At 51.7% G+C, this 18,404-nt stretch overlaps 1 protein-coding gene across 3 annotated transcripts; it reads right to left on the minus strand.

Annotated features, from left to right (window-relative positions):
• Nucleotides 1-6,466: 6,466 nt before the first annotated feature.
• TAP2 (transporter 2, ATP binding cassette subfamily B member) lies at nucleotides 6,467-18,240 on the minus strand. Of its 3 annotated transcripts, none has more exons than XM_036248942.1 (12): nucleotides 18,147-18,240; nucleotides 17,239-17,738; nucleotides 17,033-17,147; nucleotides 14,998-15,128; nucleotides 14,607-14,812; nucleotides 11,517-11,714; nucleotides 9,693-9,821; nucleotides 8,466-8,654; nucleotides 8,143-8,316; nucleotides 7,816-7,975; nucleotides 7,432-7,568; nucleotides 6,467-7,093 (listed from the first exon to the last, which is right to left on the minus strand). In XM_036248942.1, the coding sequence occupies exons 2-12, from the start codon at nucleotides 17,729-17,731 to the stop codon at nucleotides 6,917-6,919; spliced, it is 2,109 nt and encodes a 702-aa protein (XP_036104835.1). In that variant the 5' UTR covers nucleotides 17,732-17,738; nucleotides 18,147-18,240; the 3' UTR covers nucleotides 6,467-6,916. The 3 variants fall into 3 exon arrangements, with proteins under 3 accessions (XP_036104835.1, XP_036104834.1, XP_036104836.1); XM_036248941.1 differs by lacking the exon at nucleotides 18,147-18,240 and adding an exon at nucleotides 17,841-17,906; XM_036248943.1 differs by lacking the exon at nucleotides 18,147-18,240 and adding an exon at nucleotides 17,841-17,907 and having other exon boundaries at nucleotides 6,936-7,093; nucleotides 7,355-7,568.
• Nucleotides 18,241-18,404: the final 164 nt, after the last annotated feature.

Raw genomic sequence — 18,404 nt, forward strand, 5'->3', positions numbered from 1 at the left:
TTGTCGTCCCAAACCACAGGAAGCCGCCACGTGGGGAAGGTAAGAAGGAAGAATGTAAGAAATGACAGAAATAGGTGGAATTTAGGGTGTCCACAGCAAACTCACGATCTCACTCAGAGAATCCATTTGGGAACCGAGGAACTAATGGTTCTGGGTTCTAATCAGCAATCACTCCTTTGATATGAAGTCTGAATAATGGATTCACCTACGTACTGATTAGTGTGTATTACATGACACCATTCTCCTACGATGTTTTGTCTATCACTTCTCCCTGGGAACGTGAACGTTCTGCTAATTTGTTCATTGAAGTCATTGTTCCTAGGAAATAGCCACTTAAATTATAATATTATGAACTTCAGAAAGGTTTTCTAGAACTAACCCAACTTGGTTCTGATGTTGTTTTTTGGGGTTTTTTGTTGTTGTTTTTTTATCTGTGCTAGATTCTATTTGCAATATTTTTAGCACTTTTACATCAATATTAATAAGTAAATCCATCTCTAACTTTTTTGTTCATTGTCATAGTTTAACATCAATATTATACTTACTTTATTAAAATAATGCTTTTTATGCTGTTGAGCCATTTAATTTGAATTGGAATTATCTTTTTTTCTCTTTAAAGACCTTATTACATTCCCTAAATATCTGGAGATAATGCTTTTACAATTTTTTCTATTTGTTCTATGAATATTATTGTATATAGATATTCTACCTCTGTATGGGTGGCATATGTATTATAGTTTTCAAAAGAATTATTCATTTAATCCGTAAAATTGAACAAAGCAGTCTCTTCTGATTTTTCTTCTTTTTCTATATTAATTTTGTCTTTGCCATTTCTTATTTTCTTTACTTGCAACATCTCTACTTTTTTCATGATGAAGTTTATCTTACTGAAAAAAAAAATAAAGTTTCTGAATTTATGCCTCCTACTGTTCTTTAATTTTCTAACTCTTCGATTTTTGCTTTTATCTGTATTACCTGCTCCTGCTCTCATTTGATTGATTTTGTTGTTCTTTTCACTTAATTCATTTGGTTCATTCTTTTCTTTTGCTGATATAAGTAAGGCCATAAATTCTCCTCTGTGTACTGCTTTACCCATATCCCAAACGATTTGAAATGTGATTTTTAATTGTCATTTTTCTAGAAAATTTTTAGTTTTTTTTTAACCTCTGACCCAACACAGAGACCATTTCTTTAAGTTTCTATGTGAAAGAGCACTTACCTTGTTTTGTTTTCTTTGCAGAAGAGCATTTCTTGCTTCTGATTTTCTTATCATTATCTAGCTTGTTCCATTAAAGTCATTCCTACTTTTGGGAACTTATTGAGATTTTTTGTGTGCCACAATATATGGTCTATTTTCATTATGTTTTGGTGGAACTTGAAAAGTTGTGTTCTCTATTTTCAATAAAGAAACTTTAATATAGCCCTGGCCAGTTTCGCTCAGCGGTTAGAGCATGGCCCGAGGACCAAAGAGTCGCAGGTTCAATTTGGGTCAAGGGCACGTACCTCGATTGTGATTCATCCCCAGCCCTGGTCGGAGTCATGCCGTAGGCAACCAGTCCATGTGTCTCTCACGTCAATGTTTCTCTCTCTCTCATTCCCTCTCTCTCCCTCCCTTTCACTCTACCGAAAGATAAATGGAAAAATGTCCTCAAGCGAGGATTAAAAAAATAAAAAGAAACTTTAATATATATTTATCAGATCTAATTATTTATTATGTTAGTAACATCTTCTCCATTCAGACTTATTTTTTGTCTACTTAATCAGTCTACTCCTGGGAAAAGTGAAGCAGAGTCACCTATGAGTGCCTTTGTGAATATTTCCTTGTAGCCACCTACTTTCTGTTTATGAGAGCTCCTTCTGTGCTATTTGGAACTTACATATCTCAGATCATTATCAATTTCACACTTACATCAGAAAGTACCTTCTTTGTATTACTCAATTTTTGTTTTGAATTTTGATGTGCTTATACTAACACTGTGACCTCAGCTTCCTCTCTGTTTGCCTTCTTACGCTGCCTTTCCCCGTGGTGCTGTTTGTTCACTAAGGAGCAACCTTTCCTGAGTCACTTTGTTTTAGGTTTGTGTTCTGTATATGGCAAACAGCAGAGTTTTTCTTTCAAGCTAATCTAAAAATATTTATTTTTATTTTATTTTATAGATTAATTAAGCACATTTAGTTATTATGTAGCAAACAGGTTGTGTAAATTAGAGATTGTTGTTTTCTGTTAAATATGTTTTTTACATGAGTGTTTCTTTTGAAAAATCAGTGTGTCGTTTTTGTGGGTTTTTTTTTTTTTATCCTCACCCGAGGACATTTTTCCATTTTTTGTTCAGGTAGAGTGGGAGGGAGAGAGAGGAACAGAGAGAGAGAAACATCGATGTGAGTGGCTGCCACCCACACGACCAACCAGGGCCGGGGACAAACTGCAACCGAGGTACATGCCCTTAGCGGGAACCGAACCCGGGTCTCTCCAGACCACAGGCCGACGCTCTAACCACTGAGCCAAACCGGCCAGGGCTTGTGTTTTTTTTAAACTGAAGTTTTTTAGGTACTTAGGAAGGTATATGTTTTGGGACTGTCTTGATAATTTTATTTTCATATAATAGAATTAGTTCCCTCTTTTGAGAGGTGGTTTCTTATTAGTTTTCTACTATGAACATTATAAAACTAACTTATATCCTCTCTCTTCCTCTTCCATTTTATTTGTGCTTATCTCCGCACTCCTGAGCATGTTCTAATACAACTACTTGATTTATCCATTTTTAAGGAATAGCTTTTGACCCAGATATTACAGACAAGGCCACCAGCAAGCTTACTCATATTTCCAATCAATCTACAAGTATTGAGAAGTGTGTTTTTATTTGTCCATTTTTTCTTGTAATTCTGTCTACATTTTCTAACATATTTTGTGACTTTGTTGGTAGGCGCAGACTGTAACATTCTGGTGACTTCTTATCATGGTGCAATGAGCATCTTCGTCTCTGCAATTGCCTTTGCTCATATCTATAATATATATATATATTTTTAATTCTCACCCAAGAATATGCTCATTGATTTTACAGAGGAAGGGAGGGGGAAAGAGAGAGACATCGATCAGTTGCCTCTTGTACGCTTCCCAACTGGGATCAAACCCACAACCTGGGTATGTGCCCTGACCAGGAATCACACCAACAGCCTTTTAGTGTACGGACAACACTCCACCAATGGAGCCACCCAGCCGGGGCTAGACTATATTTTTAAATATCAACGTAACCAGACAAGCTGACTTCTGTTGTTGTTAGTTTTGTACATCATGTTGCATGTTTTGATTTTAACCTTTTCATGTCTTTAGGGTTTTGTTTTGTTTTTTTGTGATTCATGTGAAAAGCATATAACTGGATTTGGTGATAGTATTAATCCAACCTGAGAACTTCTTTAACTTCTAAATTTAAGCTATTTACATTTATTGGGATTACCAGCTTTTCTGGGTTCGTTTCCATTTCATATATTTTTATTTTTATTTGTTATGTTCTTTCTTTGCTTCTTTTTTTCTCCTTTCATGTTTTATATTAAATTAAAAATTTTCAGTGATTTCTAATGACCCCTACTGGCTTGGGGGTTTTAAATTCTATTAGTTAAGAGTTATCCCTACATTTTTAACATGACAACTTGGCAGCCACTGGCTGACAACTGAAGTTCATGGATGCGTCTACCTTCCTTCCAAACAAGACAAAGCTCTTAGAAGGCTTTTACTTTATCTTCCTCGTTCTCATGTTATTTGTGATTTTTCTGTCTTGTTCTTTAATGTAATCATCATTACTGCTAGCGATTTTTATACTTATAGTCATTTTTATTTCTCATTTAATTTAGCAATATTTTAGACAGGTGTGCTGCCACCTGTGTCTGTGTGTGCGTTTCTTGTCTCTGCTGCTTCATCTCAAGTACTCTTTCTGAGTCTTACTTAAGTGGTAGTAAAAGAAAAGCAAATGACAACTACAATATGGTGCAACTTCTTATCTATAAAACTGGCAAAATCTAAAAAGTTAAAACTCGTTGGTGAGAAACAGAACAATATCTGTCGATGTTAGTAACACACTTGGACTCCGCCACTCCCCCTCCAAGCTTTTATCCCAGCGAATTTCCTGCAAGGCATTGCTTATAATAACCACACCACCCATCAACAGCAGACAGGCTAGGAAAGATGGTACTTTTATCAAAAGACCATATACATCGTGGGGCAAAAGCAGGTTTACCGTTGTTCATATGTAAAATAATACAATAATTAATAATAATACAAGAATAAACTCTGTGTTTTGCATATTCACAACTGTAAATCTACTTTTTCCCATCCTGTATTTCTAAAGTTTAAAAAGACAAGTTCAGAACAAGGAATTTAGGGAGTTGCTATCTGTAAAACTGGGGAGCAAGCACACACACGCGCACACACACACACGTGGTTGCGTGCACACGCACTTCTCTGTAGGGACGGGCATGAAGCCCGAGCGTGGGCGGCCCAGCAGGAGCATCGGCAAACCAGGGGGAAGAACAGGCTTCCTCTGTGTACTTTTTGTGCCTTTTGAATTTTAAACCACATTAACTAATTACCTATTCAAGTACATTGTGTCTTTTTGAAAAGAATACGGGAGGGTGAGGACAGGACGGGCAGGCCCCTCTCTGGAAGAATTCTGTAAAGGTGGGCAGCCCCAGGCGGGTCAGTACCTGTTTCTAAATCTCCATCTCCTCATTCCTACAACTGAGGTTAGTAAGGCCTGCAAAGTAGAATTGTCTTGAAGATAAAATAAGAATATATATCAGGCACTCCGCATAGCAGTAGCACACAGGAAGGACTCAATAAATGATTATTGTTACTGAATTATTATAATTCAGGAGTCCTTAGAACTGTTGAAAACCCAGGATTTCCTAGAACCACTAGATGGCATTGGACTCAAATAACTGGGTGCTCCTTTCACCTGAGCACCGAAGCAGGGAGATGTTTGTTCCGCTTATTCCCAGCCCTTCCCCCACATCTGACAACCCAACTTCCTCCTCTCCGTTCCCCACGGCGTGGGAGGCTGCCCCCCCTGGCTGGGACACAGGGACTGGAAATTCGATGTTGGGCAGGACAGATGAGATGGGGGTTGTTTTGGGGTCCAAAGAAAAGAGAGTTTCCTAAGGTTCCCCTTTTCTATTCCTATCTTCCTTTTTAAAGAGTGAACCATGGCTGAGTGGGGAAGATTCTGAAGGTCAGCGACAAGAAGGGAACATCACATGGTGCTGAGGGGTAGGAGGCGTGAGTGGGAAGAACCGCAACTCGGGGACAAACAGAACTACGAATAGCTGTGGTGACCAGACCACACCCCTAGGGTTTGTCTGTCCAGGCTGACGACCCTGACTGACAGGGAACATTCTTCTGTGTCCCTGACATAAGGGTCACCTGGGAGTTTCCCTGAGATAACACATTCTGGGGACACCTTAAGGTCCTAGGTCTGCTGCACCATCCTGTACTCCCGGCCCAGCTCCTCCCCCACCCCCAGATCTACTGCTGAGGAGCTTGTGGCTTAGGGCCACTTTCCTTTCCGGTTTCAAGTAGCATGAGTCTACGTGTGCGGTTGTACTGAGGACATCACAGGATTTGAAAGGCCATCTTCTTCCCTGAGGGCTGTAGCTTCCATAAGGTTGGGAGACGCAGGAGCTGTAATCCCCGCTGCACACCTGCAGGGAGGATGTTTGGTGAGCAGGGGAGGACTCGGCAGTCCTGTCTCTCCAGAGGCACGTTCACCCTCGCGACACTGCAGACAGAGCTGGGGGGCCGCGGGCAGGAGCAGGACGGAGCAGGATGGAGCAGGATGGAGCAGGATGGAGCAGGACGGAGCAGGATGGAGCAGGATGCGCGAAGGCTTCTCTCCCATCTGCTGCCTGAGTTTCCAGGCAGAACAGGATCCCACAGCAGACGCTTTGGCTAGTTCACCGACTCACTGGAAAGTACCTGCTATTTCTGGGAATGTAAAAGCTACTGTTTCCTAGAATAGGAACCTTCAAAGGCAAGTCCCTCCCAGCAACCAGAAGTGTGTGCGGCTTTGCATTCTCATCGGTAGGTCCATGTACAGAGGATTGAGAATGGGGACAGTGGGAGAAAGAGACGTATTCATTTATCCAACAGACGTTCAGTGCTCTCTCCTGTGTCTCGAGCCCTGTGCCAGGCAGTGCTACAGAGCCAGTATGACATGTGGCCTAACGTGGACTCAGTCAGGGCTGATCCAGGCGCCAGCTCCACCACTGTGTAGGCCCGGGAAAGTGATTTCATCTCTTTGAGACTGTTTCCTCTACTACAGAATGGGGGTGATAATAACCAACCTCCTGGAGTGAGAATAAGGACTCAAAATGATAATACACGAAAAACACTTAGCATAGTTCTTACACTAAATGCTATAAACAGTAGCTGCTATCAAATTTTTATTAACACTGCCCCTCCATACCCTAGCTCCCCAAATATCAGACACTGGTGGAATGGGGAAGGATACAGAAAGGCAGCCTCAGGAACATTTATGTCCATTTGGCTAATATTTATCTCAAAGAACAGATAAAAGATTAATAGGCTAGCCAGCAAAATAGTAACCGTGGTTACCTCTGGGAAGTGAAACAAAGGTTAGACTTACTTCTCTGTATGAATGTGCGCTATTTATATGATAAGCAAAAATATTTTAAAATATATTTATTATGCACAGTACACTACTCAGCACCAGGCACCGCTCTGCTCATCAAGGGAGGAAGGTCCCTGGACACAGGCCGCAGCCCCCTCTCCGCAGACAGAGGCAGGCGAGGTGCAACCTCCGCCTGGAACCTCCGCCGGAACAGCCAACCCGCAGAGGCGGCCCCAGGGAGGCTCCAGGCGGAGCTGCCTGCGGTGAAGGCGGCCCTGAGGAGGGCGGGCCGGGCCTCAGTCCTCCAGCTGCTGCACCAGGCGGGAATAGAGGTCCTGCCCCTCCAGGAGCTGGGCTCGCTCCACCAGCTGTCCCTGCCTGAGCACCAGGACCTGGTCAGCGTCCCGAACCGTCTGCAGCCTGTGAGCGATCACCAGCACCGTGAGGTCCCCGCGGGATCGCCAGTCCTGCAGCTGAAGGTGAAGGGGAGGGTCGCAAGCCTCAGGAAGAGAAGGGGATGCACACCACACCCCCACCTGCCCGCCTCTTCCAGTTTCGGGTACAGGCAGGACAGGGGAGGAGAAAGGGCTGTGCCGCCTTCTCTCAGCGGCACCCTGGCAGCTAGGGGGGGGGGCAGGTATCTGGGGGGGGCTGTCTCCACACCACATCCTCCATTCCACCACCCCCCCGGGCCGCGAAGATGCAGATACTCTTTCCACTAGGGGGCCACTAACCCCCCACTGCCGGATTCTGCACAGCTGGTCCTTCGAACATGACAGGCCAAGTCCCACTGTCCCCTGGCCCCGCTCACCGCCTGCTCACACTGGACGTCCAGGGAACTGGTGGCTTCGTCCAGGATGAGGACACGTGGGTCCCGCACAAGGGCCCGGGCAATGGCCAGACGCTGTTTCTGCCCCACAGCCAACAGGTTCCCTTTCTCCCCTACATCTGAGGAAACGAGAAACACCCTTTTTCAGACACAAGTGACCACGACAACACCCTCCCACAAGCAGAGACAAGGGCACAGCCAGGAGGGCCCTGGGCAAGGCGGAGTGGGGTGTGCACCTGCCAGCTGCCCCCTGCGGCTCCTGGGGCCGGGGAGGGGCCGGGAGCCGAGGGAGGACGAGGGGACAGTGGACGCGGAGTCACAGGGACACCGCCCGAGAGTAAGCCCGTCTGTCTGGACGGAAGGCACCTGTAGACAGGCCGTGCTCCATGGCTTCTATGAACTCCTCCGCTCCGGCAGCCTGGGCCGCGGCCACCACCTTGTGCTCGCTGCAGCTCTCCAGCCCGTAGGTGATGTTGTACCTCACGGACCCCGAGAACAGCACAGGCTCCTGCCCAACCAAAGCCACCTGTGCAGGGGGGACAGGAGCAGAGGACGGTGTGGAAAGCCCCTCGGTGGGTCCTTCTTGCCTCCTCGCCCACCTCCCTCAGAACGGCCACTGAGTGTCTCCGCACAGATCTTCGGAGCTGTCTGCTGTCGCCCCCCCATCCCCTGCCCTTCCTCCTCCTCACACACCTGTCGGTGCAGGTAGCGGTGCTCATACTGGGAAAGGGGCTTCCCGTCCAGCAGCAGCTTCCCCCCGGTGGGCTGGTACAGATTCTGCAGCAGGGCAGCCACTGTGCTCTTCCCAGACCCATTGGGCCCCACCAGCGCTGTCACCTCACCAGGACGCAGGGTGAACGTCAGCCCCTGAAACGCCAGGAAAGAGTAAGGGCCTGTCTCTCCTCCCTCAGGGCCCCTTTCTCCCTCTGTGGAGGTGAGGTCAGCTTCTCAGAGCCAACGGATCTACAGGCTGAGGCCTGGCTGCACCGAAGTGGGGGACGGGTCCACTCAGGCACCTTGAGCACCGGCTGGTCGGGGCGGTTGGGGTACGCGAAGGAGACGTCCTGGAATTCCACCAGCCCCTGCAGACAGGGTGGCTCCAGGGTCCCCGCCGGGGGCAGGCTTGGCTGCCGGTCCAGGTAGCTGAAAACCTTCTCGGCTGCCCCCACGTTGCTCAGCATGTCCCCATACATGTACACCAGGGTCTGCAAGACACAGCAGGGTCCGCGAGTCACACCCAGCTCGCCAACTGCTCACGCCCCTGCCACCACCAGCCACGCTCCCTCATCCAGAGGAGCGCCTGTCTTTAAATGTGTGACTTGGATGGAATTTCAGCAGCACAAATACCCTCCTGTTCCAACTGCACTGTAAAGATGGAGCCATCCATCCCCTCCCCCACAGCGTGGCTCTGTCCCCGCCCTTCCCAGTTACTGTTCTGCTGCCAGCACAGGACTGTCCTGCTTAGAAGGGGCGCCCGGAGAGGCAGGCACGACAGCCCCGGGCACCTCCCGCAGTTCTCCACATACAAAAGATGTTTAACCAGTGTCTAGGGACATTATAAAATAAAGTCCAAGGTGAGGTAAATTGCTGAAACCCGGTAAATACATGGAAAGTGCCAAATGCTCATTCTGTCCTTTCTAGTCAGACTGCATGGCCAGGTGCCCGGTGGTCCACGAGGGGACGTCTGTCCAGCTAACAGGTGAAGGGAAGGGAGGACGTTGCTGTCTGCCACCCCAGGAAGCTCGTGGATCTAGGTACTGAGCACTCAGGCCGATGCCACCACAGATGCATCCGAGACAGGGCAACGTGATACATACACGTATCACACGTATGAGACAGTGCAAATGTGACCACTGACTGCCCGGGATGACTTTAGGAATCAGTGTGCATTTTACAGGTGTGGTAACGGCTTTGTGGTTATATGTTTAAGGTTTATATTTTAGAAATACAATGAAAATATTTACAGATAAAATTATGTCATGGATTTTCTTCAAAATAATGTGGGTGGGGCAAGAGGGTGAGGGTGCAGATGGAACGAGAATGGGCGTGAGTGTTGTTACGTGGTGATGGGTACATGCAGGTTCCGTACAGTGTGTCTTTTTGGGGGGACTGTTTTAAATTCTTCATAACACAGTGGGCTGGGATTTTGTCGTCTTGTATTTTTAAGGGCAACCAGTGAAGGCCAAGGCCCAGAGGCCAGAGAGAAAGACAGAGGAACAGAGAGCAGCGCAGCTCCGCCTCACCTGCACGTAGTGGCCCACGTCCTCCTGGAAGAGCAGGAAGGACAGCAGCCCGCCCCGAGTGAGGTCCCCGGCCAGGATCTGCTGCAGCCCACAGCTCAGCATCAGCACCTGCATCCCCAAGTGCAGCGTCTGGAAGGGAGAAGGCGGGGCTGAGAAGGACCCGGTCCCCCCCTCCCTGTCCCAACCACACTGAGTAGCGGGGATCCCAAAACTCCTAAAGGTTTCCCATGGCTTTCCCGGGCCCTTCCCCTCGCCACGCGGCCTTCTCGCCCTGCGGACCCTTCCCCTCGCCCCGCGGCCTTCTCGCCCTGCAGGCCCTTCCCCTCGCCCCGCGGCCTTCTCGCACTCCGGGCCCTTCCCCTCGCCCCGCGGCCTTCTCGCCCTGCGGACCCTTCCCCTCGCCACGCGGCCTTCTCGCCCTCCGGGCCCTTCCCCTCGCCCCGCGGCCTTCTCGCCCTCCGGACCCTTCCCCTCGCCCCGCAGCCTTCTCGCCCTGTGGACCCTTCCCCTCGCCACGCAGCCTTCTCGCCCTGTGGACCCTTCCCCTCGCCCCGCGGCCTTCTCGCCCTGCGGACCCTTCCCCTCGCCCCGCGGCCTTCTCGCCCTGCGGGCCCTTCCCCTCGCCACGCGGCCTTCTCGCCCTCCGGGCCCTTCCCCTCGCCCCGCGGCCTTCTCGCCCTCCGGACCCTTCCCCTCGCCACGCGGCCTTCTCGCCCTCCGGGCCCTTCCCCTCGCCACGCGGCCTTCTCGCCCTCCGGGCCCTTCCCCTCGCCCCGCGGCCTTCTCGCCCTGCGGACCCTTCCCCTCGCCCCGCGGCCTTCTCGCCCTCCGGGCCCTTCCCCTCGCCCCGCGGCCTTCTCGCCCTCCGGACCCTTCCCCTCGCCCCGCAGCCTTCTCGCCCTGTGGACCCTTCCCCTCGCCCCGCGGCCTTCTCGCCCTGCGGACCCTTCCCCTCGCCCCGCGGCCTTCTCGCCCTGCGGGCCCTTCCCCTCGCCCCGCGGCCTTCTCGCCCTGCGGACCCTTCCCCTCGCCCCGCGGCCTTCTCGCCCTGCGGACCCTTCCCCTCGCCGCGCGGCCCTCTCGTCCTCCGGGCCCTTCCCCTCACCACGCGGCCTTCTCGCCCTGCGGGCCCTTCCCCTCGCCGCGCGGCCCTCTCGTCCTCCGGGCCCTTCCCCTCGCCACGCGGCCTTCTCGCCCTGCGGACCCTTCCCCTCGCCCCGCGGCCTTCTCGCCCTGCGGGCCCTTCCCCTCGCCCCGCGGCCTTCTCGCCCTGCGGACCCTTCCCCTCGCCACGCGGCCTTCTCGCCCTGCGGGCCCTTCCCCTCGCCCCGCGGCCTTCTCGCCCTGCGGACCCTTCCCCTCGCCCCGCGGCCTTCTCGCCCTGCGGACCCTTCCCCTCGCCCCGCGGCCTTCTCGCCCTCCGGGCCCTTCCCCTCGCCCCGCGGCCTTCTCGCCCTCCGGACCCTTCCCCTCGCCCCGCAGCCTTCTCGCCCTGTGGACCCTTCCCCTCGCCACGCGGCCTTCTCGCCCTGCGGGCCCTTCCCCTCGCCACGCGGCCTTCTCGCCCTCCGGGCCCTTCCCCTCGCCCCGCGGCCTTCTCGCCCTGCGGACCCTTCCCCTCGCCCCGCGGCCTTCTCGCCCTGCAGACCCTTCCCCTCGCCACGCGGCCTTCTCGCCCTGCGGGCCCTTCCCCTCGCCACGCGGCCTTCTCGCCCTGCGGACCCTTCCCCTCGCCCCGCGGCCTTCTCGCCCTGCGGACCCTTCCCCTCGCCACGCGGCCTTCTCACCCTCCGGGCCCTTCCCCTTGCCCTGCAGCCTTCTCACCCTCCGGAAGAGCAGGTAGAGAGCCCGTTCCAGGTCTCGTCGCCACCACAGCTTCCGGCACCGTTCAAGGGCCTCCTCGTAGCGAAGGGCCTCTTGCTCCTCAGCCCCAAAGCTGCGCACGGTCTGCAGCCCTCCGACTGCCTCCCGCACCACCTGCCCGGCCTGCGCCACCGCGTCCTGGATCTCCAGCAGCACCGCCTGGAGGGAGGCAGGGCACGGTCCACTGGGCCGAAGACGGCAGACCCCTCCCTTTCCAGCCCTGGATGCTCCCCAGTCTACCAGGGAGCAACTGTCATCTTTCCCGCTCCTTACGCTCATTTCCAGAAGGAGGAAGAGAAGGAACAAATGATCATGAGCTCTCGGTGCCAGTTAACGTGAGAGAAACACTCTTTTCTTCCCTTCACTTATGCTCATCCCCACCACCCCGTGTCTGAACAAGAGGGAAGGGGTCGTTTCCCAAGGAGTCACAGCTCTTTAAGAGGGGATGTGACTTACAATGGATCAAAGACCTAAACCTCAGCGCCAAGACGATAGAACTCTTAGAGAAAACACAGAGGGGAAGCTTCAGGACGCGCAATTTAGCAGTGGCTTCTTGGATATGACACCAAAAGCGCAGGTAACAGAATAAAAATAGATAAACTGGACTTCAGCAAATTAAAAACGTGTGTGCCCCAAAGGACTGCATCAATAGAATGCAAAGGAAACCCACAGAATGGGAGAGAACATTTGCTCATCTCTGATACAGGGAGTGGACACAGGACATACAGAGAACTCCTACAGCTCGACAATTTAAAAACAACCCAATTTAAAAACTTTAATAGACATCTCTCCAAAAAATATATTTAAAAAATCACCAATAAGCACATGAAAAGATGCTCAACATCACTAATCACAGGGAAATGTAATTAAAACCATAATGAGCTACTGCCTCACAATCATTAGGATGGTTATTATTTTTAAGATGATAGATAGATAGATAAGACGATAGATAGAAGATAGTAGATAGTAGATAGATAGATAGATAATAGATAGATAGATGATAGATAGATAGAACATAGATATCGATATATGAATATTATTTAGCCATTAAAAAAGGCAACCCTGCCTTTTAAGACAACATGGACCTTGATGGCATTATGCTAAGTGAGATAAGTCAGATCAAGAAAAAAACTGTATGAGTTCAGTTATAAGTAGAATCTAAAAATAAAGCCACCAAATTCAAAGGAAAAGAGATCAGATCTGTGGTTACCAGAGGTGGGTGTGGAGGGCAGGAAAATTGGATGAAGGCGGTCAAAAGGTACAAGCTTCCAGTTATAAGATAAATAACACAGAAGATAACAAGTGTCGGAGACGGATGTGGAGAAAGTGAACCCCCGTCATTGCTGGCGGGGATGTGAAATGGTGCAGCCACTGTGGAAAGCAGCCCGGGGGCTCGTCAAACATTAACAATAAAGTCACACAATCTAGCTATCCTACTTCTGGATATATGCCCAAAATACCTGAAAGCAGGGGTGCAAACAGATACGTGTACTTTATGTGCATAGCAACAGTATTCGCAATAGCCAAGAGGTGGAAGCAACCCAGTGTCCTTCGACAGATGACTGGATAAGCAAAATATGCTGACTGCTTTGATGGAATATTATTCAGCCTTAAAAAGGAGAAAACTTCTGACCTGTGCTACCACATGGATGAACCCTGAGAACACAAATGAAATACGCCAGTCACAAAAAGACAACTACTTTCATAGACAGAGAGTAGCATGGTGGTTGCCAGGGGCTGGGGGAGGGGAGGAATGGAGAGCTACTGTGCAAAGGGAGCAGAGTTTCAGTTTGAGAAGATGAAGAGTTCCGTAGGCAGATGGTGGTGCAGGTTGTGAGACAGGCCACTAAGCCAGGACAAGTGGAACAGGGAAACTGAGACAATTTACAGCAGATACAGAAGGTCCCCTCCCTATAGATAACATGGAGGCCTCAGCTGTATTTCAGCTCCAGGCCCAGAAAGACAACAAAACCAGGTGGGTGATGCCAAGACCAGCTGCAGTGACTAGCAGCCCCTCTCTGACAGACCAATCAGTGGAGACCACGACCCTGAAGGACACACCGAGAGAACTGATGAATATTCTGCTGAAACCTCCCCTGAGACCTCCACTAAGATTCCTGCCTGCAAGAGAGATAAAACCTCAAGACAGGACCCAGCCCATGCTCTCCCTCTGGGGAGCAGCCCCACCCCCTTCCCTTCCCCTCTTCTTCCCCCTCTTCTTCCCCCAAAGGCACCCGTCTCCTAAATTCTAAAGACTTGCAACCAGGGAGCAGTGGGCGCGGCAGCTGGTCCCAGGCTAATCCCCTGACCCTGTCCCCAAGGCCCTTTCTCCTCTGACTTCCTGGAGCGCTAAGGCAGCCCAGCCGGGCTCTCCTGTTGCTTCTATGCTAAGCCCTCTCGTTTCACTGTCCCAGCTTTAATAAACCTTCCCTCATAGTCACCTGGATTCATGTTGTGAAACTTTCCCTGCATGAAGTCAAGAACCCACACAGTCCCGGTGGGCCCTAGGTGTCCCGCTCAGGGTCAGGTTCCCTTTCCGGTAACAGTCGTGCAACACTGTGAATATCTTTAATGCCACTGAAATGGCACATTTAAAACTGGTTTAAAATGGTAAATTTTTGCATTATAACTATTTTACCACATTTGTTTTTTAAAGACAGAGAAGGTGGAGCTAACATTCAGACTCAGGTCTTCCTGACTACACGTTCTACTTTCTCTACACTCCTGCTGATTCCAAAGGGGGAACTCGACCTAAAGCCCTCTCGGACGGCATTTTTAATCTTTTGTGAGCAAGGTGTGTGCAGACTCCTTTGAGAATCTGATGACATCCTCTCTGCAGAAAAATGTGCCCACCCTCCCTCCTTCTCTCTCTCTCTCTCTCTCTCTCTCTCTCTCTCACACACACACACACACACACACACACACACAGCTGCATATAGTCCCATGGGTCATGGACCTTCCGAAGCCTGTCGGAACTGCTGCTCTAAGGGCTGCCAAGAGAAGGCCTCTAGGACTGATTCTTCCCTGGGGATGCCCAACAGCCACACATACCTGGTGGCGGACACTGTACACCTTTTCGGCCGCTATTGTGAGAGGCACCTCGAGCAGGGACAGGAAGGTGAGTCGAGGCGATAGGTTGAGCATGAAGCTGTACAGCCCCACCACCTTCACCAGGTTCCGCAGGAGCACGTTGGCATTGAAAGGAAGCCAGGAACTCATCAGTTTGGTGTCTGAGTTCAACCTCGAATTCAGCTCCCCTGGGCAGAACAGAGCAGATGAGGAAGTCGTATGCAATGTAGACCCCAGAAACTCCCTCCTGACTTCCCCTCTGACACAGCCCCTCCTCTGAGCTGCCTCCTTCACTTGCAGAAAGCCAGGTGCAGGCCAGGGGACAGGCTGTGTGCAGGTGGAGGGAACCCCACACCTGGACTCCAGGCCTCACCTGTCTTAGTCTCCTGGAAGAAGCCGAGGTCCTGGCGCAGAAGGGAGGAGAAGAGCTGTTCCCGGATCCGCAGGTTGATTCTGGACATGGTGAGGACGAAGCAGCCTCCCCGGCAGCCTGCGGACAGCGAGCTTGGGAGGAGACCGGAGGATGAAGGACAGAGACAGAGGGAGGGAATGAGTGAGGGAAACAAAGAAGTAAGTACAGAATAAGAAAAAATGCACAGTTGGGGAAGTATACCGTGAGAGGCAGGAGAGAAACAAGAGAGGGACAGTGGCAAGAGGGGCAGAAATAAACAGAGGAGGAAGTGGGGGGATCGTGAGCTATACGAGAACAGAACCCTAGCCAGTATTTATGGAGTCACTCTGTGCTAGACACAAGGGAGGAATACAATAGAAGTGAAAAGATATCATAAATAGAAATAGGCTGTGGCTGACCCAGCCTCTCTAGAGATATCCCTCCAGGCTTCCCCTGGGTCTTGGTCTCTTTTGTCCCCATCCCTAAAGTCCTTCCAGTCCCGGATACTTGGCTACGGGACCACAGCAATGAACTCCTTGCCTTCCCACGCTCCGGAGCCCCAATCATGTTCCCTGGAGCTGGACAACTCCTCTTAGACAAACCAGCTTTTTACAATAAAACATGAAGGAAAAATGTGAAAGCACGGAAGTGGGTATTTTACAAAGTATGGGTTTCTCGTTCAAATCTAGTTACCATGTTTAGAAGGCTGTTGGGATATGGACGAGCATAAAGAACTGAGGGTTTGGACTTTGGTGGTCACAGCAAGAACGAAGAGGAAGGAGTCACAGGAGACACGCTGTGAAAGTGGAAAGTGACAGGGCTAGTTTTGAACATGAGAAAGTCATCAGCGATGCTGCTGCCTGGAGCCCAGGGTGCTGATGGTTTCATGAGGGGGAATAGGAAGGGGGAGGCGCTTTCAAGAACACCAGGAAGGAGTGTGGCGTATCTGAGCTCCGGGGTGTGGAGTGTGGGGTGACAGCGGGATAGCCGATGGGGGTGCCAGGAAGCCGCGGAGCACAACACTAGAGCTGGAAATATGGATCTTGGAGTCACCTACGGAGATGAACTGAGTTAGTTGAACAGGGAAAATGTTCTTAAAGATCAAGAATTGAGTCATGAGAAGAGTCCCCATTGGAGGGTCCAGAGGAGGAAAATCTCCGGAGTAGGGAGAGCAAGTTGGGAGGTGAAGAGGGAGCTCATAAACACTAACTCGAGAAAGAGATCCGTAACCAGAGATTATTCTAATGCCAAATACCATAGAGAAGCAAAGAAAATTGAGGACCATTTTTTTTTTTAGTTTGACTTTTTAAAAAAACTTTTAAGAAACTGGTTTTAGCACCAAGTAGCAAGACTGGAATGAAACCTAATGAAGGAGCAGGTTCTGAGGCATTCTGAGCGAAGTATGACCATTACAGGACCGCCACCAGGCACTAGGGAGAGGAGAGTCAGGTGGTCTCGACCCCGAGAGTGGGCAGCTCCTCAAACTTCGCACCCTCGGTGCCTCACTCACCTCACCCTAGTCCCAGCCCCAGTTAGTTAGTTAGTTAGTTAGTTGACAGCTGATTCCTGGGTATGTCTAAAAGGAGATGGAAAAGTTAATGAGGTGGAAAAGAGTAAGGATGCTAGAAAGATAAGGGGCAGGGTAAGATCAGAGATGAGCTGGGTGGGGGTCAGAGGGAGAAACATGCCCACCCTGGCAAGAGTATAACTTTGGAAACAAACTTCAGGTGGGAGGGAGACAGCAAAGAAGAAATGGAATGTCATGGAGATTAAAATGCCGAGTCCACTGAGTGCTCTTTGAACCACAGGCACTGTGATAAAAGACGGTGAACAAAAATGACCAATGAAGGGATGAATGGATGAATGGACACATGAAATAGAAGGGTGAATAGATAAATAGATGCATGTTTTAGTTTAAGTATTTTGTGCACAAAAGTATCTGTAAACAGAGTTCGGAATGTGAGGGGCCCTGTAAAGATTTGGGGCTTAGCAAATGGACCCAATGGCCATCACCTACCTCCCAACGGAGAAGAGACACATGAAAAAGATGGCGCTGGCGAAGGCTTCAGGGTCAAAATCTCCTCCCAGAATGTCAATCACGCGACCAGAATAGTAAGGGATTAATGTCTCACCTGAAAGATCAGGATGACACAGGACTGTGCTCGCGCCAGGGCCTTCCCCACCTCCCATCCCCACCTCCCATCCCCAACGCCTCTGGCTCACCCAGCACGGCGACCGCTAGGAAGAAGAAGGCAGCGATGAGGAAGGGCAGGTCAGGCCTGGAGAGCCTCAGCAGCCGCCACATCAAGGCTCTGCTGTTCTTCTGGCCCTGCTCCTTCTCCTGGGCGCCTGGGGGGCTCAGCACGGCCCACACAGCCCCGCTGAGCGCTGCAGCCCCGTACCCCACCAGCAGCCAGCTCCAAGGGGCTGAAGCCACTCGGGCTGGCGGGGCACTCAAGGCCCCGGAGATCAGGGCCCTCAGGGAAAGGAACAGCGGGGTCACCAGGCAGAGCGGGGGCAGCAGTGTTCCCACAAGTCTCAGCAGTCCCCCCAGCTTCAGCAGCCACCATAGCCCTCCAAGTCGCAGGGTCCCCTCCAGCCACAGGCCGGGAAGCCCTCGGGGTAGCAGGGCCCCCAGGGTCCCCTGAAGCAGCCAGAGCAAAGCCAAGTCCGCCAGCAGCAGGGAGGCCCAGGGTCTCAGGTCAGGGAGCCGCATGGTGTGGCTGCGGGATGGAGGGTGAGAAATTAGAGACGTGGAGTCCCAATCCGGGTCCCTACCCTCCGCACCCCCACTCCGCCGACCGTCCCTAGGCTCCTCGCTGTACCCAACCCTCTCCTGAAAGCTCCCCGGGGCGCCCGAGCTCATCAGTACGTCCCTCCCCGACAGAAGGCGCTGCCAGTCGGAGGGAGCTGGGGAGCCTGGCCTTCGGGTACCCTCATCCTTTAAAAAAAAAAAAAATCCCCTGAGCCACCCCCCTCACCCCGCCCCCGCCCCCAGCCTCGGCGGATCCCACCCCCCACCCCAACCACCGCATCCCCAGGTCCCAGGGGGACAGGAAGCAGGGACGCGGGGTGCTGGAGGGGTGGGGTGCGGCTCTGGTAGCGCTCAGGAGGCCACCGCGCGGACTCACCGGCGGCCTCGGGACTGCAGCTCCGAGGTCTCCGGCGCGGTGCTGAGGACGGAGCTGCGAACCCGCTCCCGCAGCTCGGCCTCCCCTCCTCGGCCCGCCCCGCCCTCCGCGCTCCCCAGCCGGGGCGTCCCCGCGCGGCTGCTTTCGCTTTCACTTCGCGCGGGGCCCTGGCTCTGGGCCGCCCGGCCAGCAGGGGGCGCGCGCACCGCACAGCGCCGGGCCCAGCCCCGGCCCGCACCTGCCCCGCACCCCCAGGCT

Source organism: Molossus molossus, unplaced genomic scaffold (genome assembly GCF_014108415.1).
Source record: "Molossus molossus isolate mMolMol1 unplaced genomic scaffold, mMolMol1.p scaffold_m16_p_8, whole genome shotgun sequence".
Taxonomy (NCBI): domain Eukaryota; kingdom Metazoa; phylum Chordata; class Mammalia; order Chiroptera; family Molossidae; genus Molossus; species Molossus molossus.

What these genes read in the sequence shown, in the direction of transcription:
- TAP2 (XM_036248941.1), bottom strand. Translation starts at nt 17,881, where the DNA reads ATGAGCTCGGGCGCCCCGGGGAGCTTTCAGGAGAGGGTTGG. An exon ending in AGCTTTCAGGAGAGGGTTGG is followed by an intron (nt 17,739 to 17,840) that starts GTACAGCGAGGA and finishes TCCATCCCGCAG; the next exon opens with CCACACCATGCGGCTCCCTG. An exon ending in TGTACAGTGTCCGCCACCAG is followed by an intron (nt 11,715 to 14,606) that starts GTATGTGTGGCT and finishes GCCTCCCTCCAG; the next exon opens with GCGGTGCTGCTGGAGATCCA.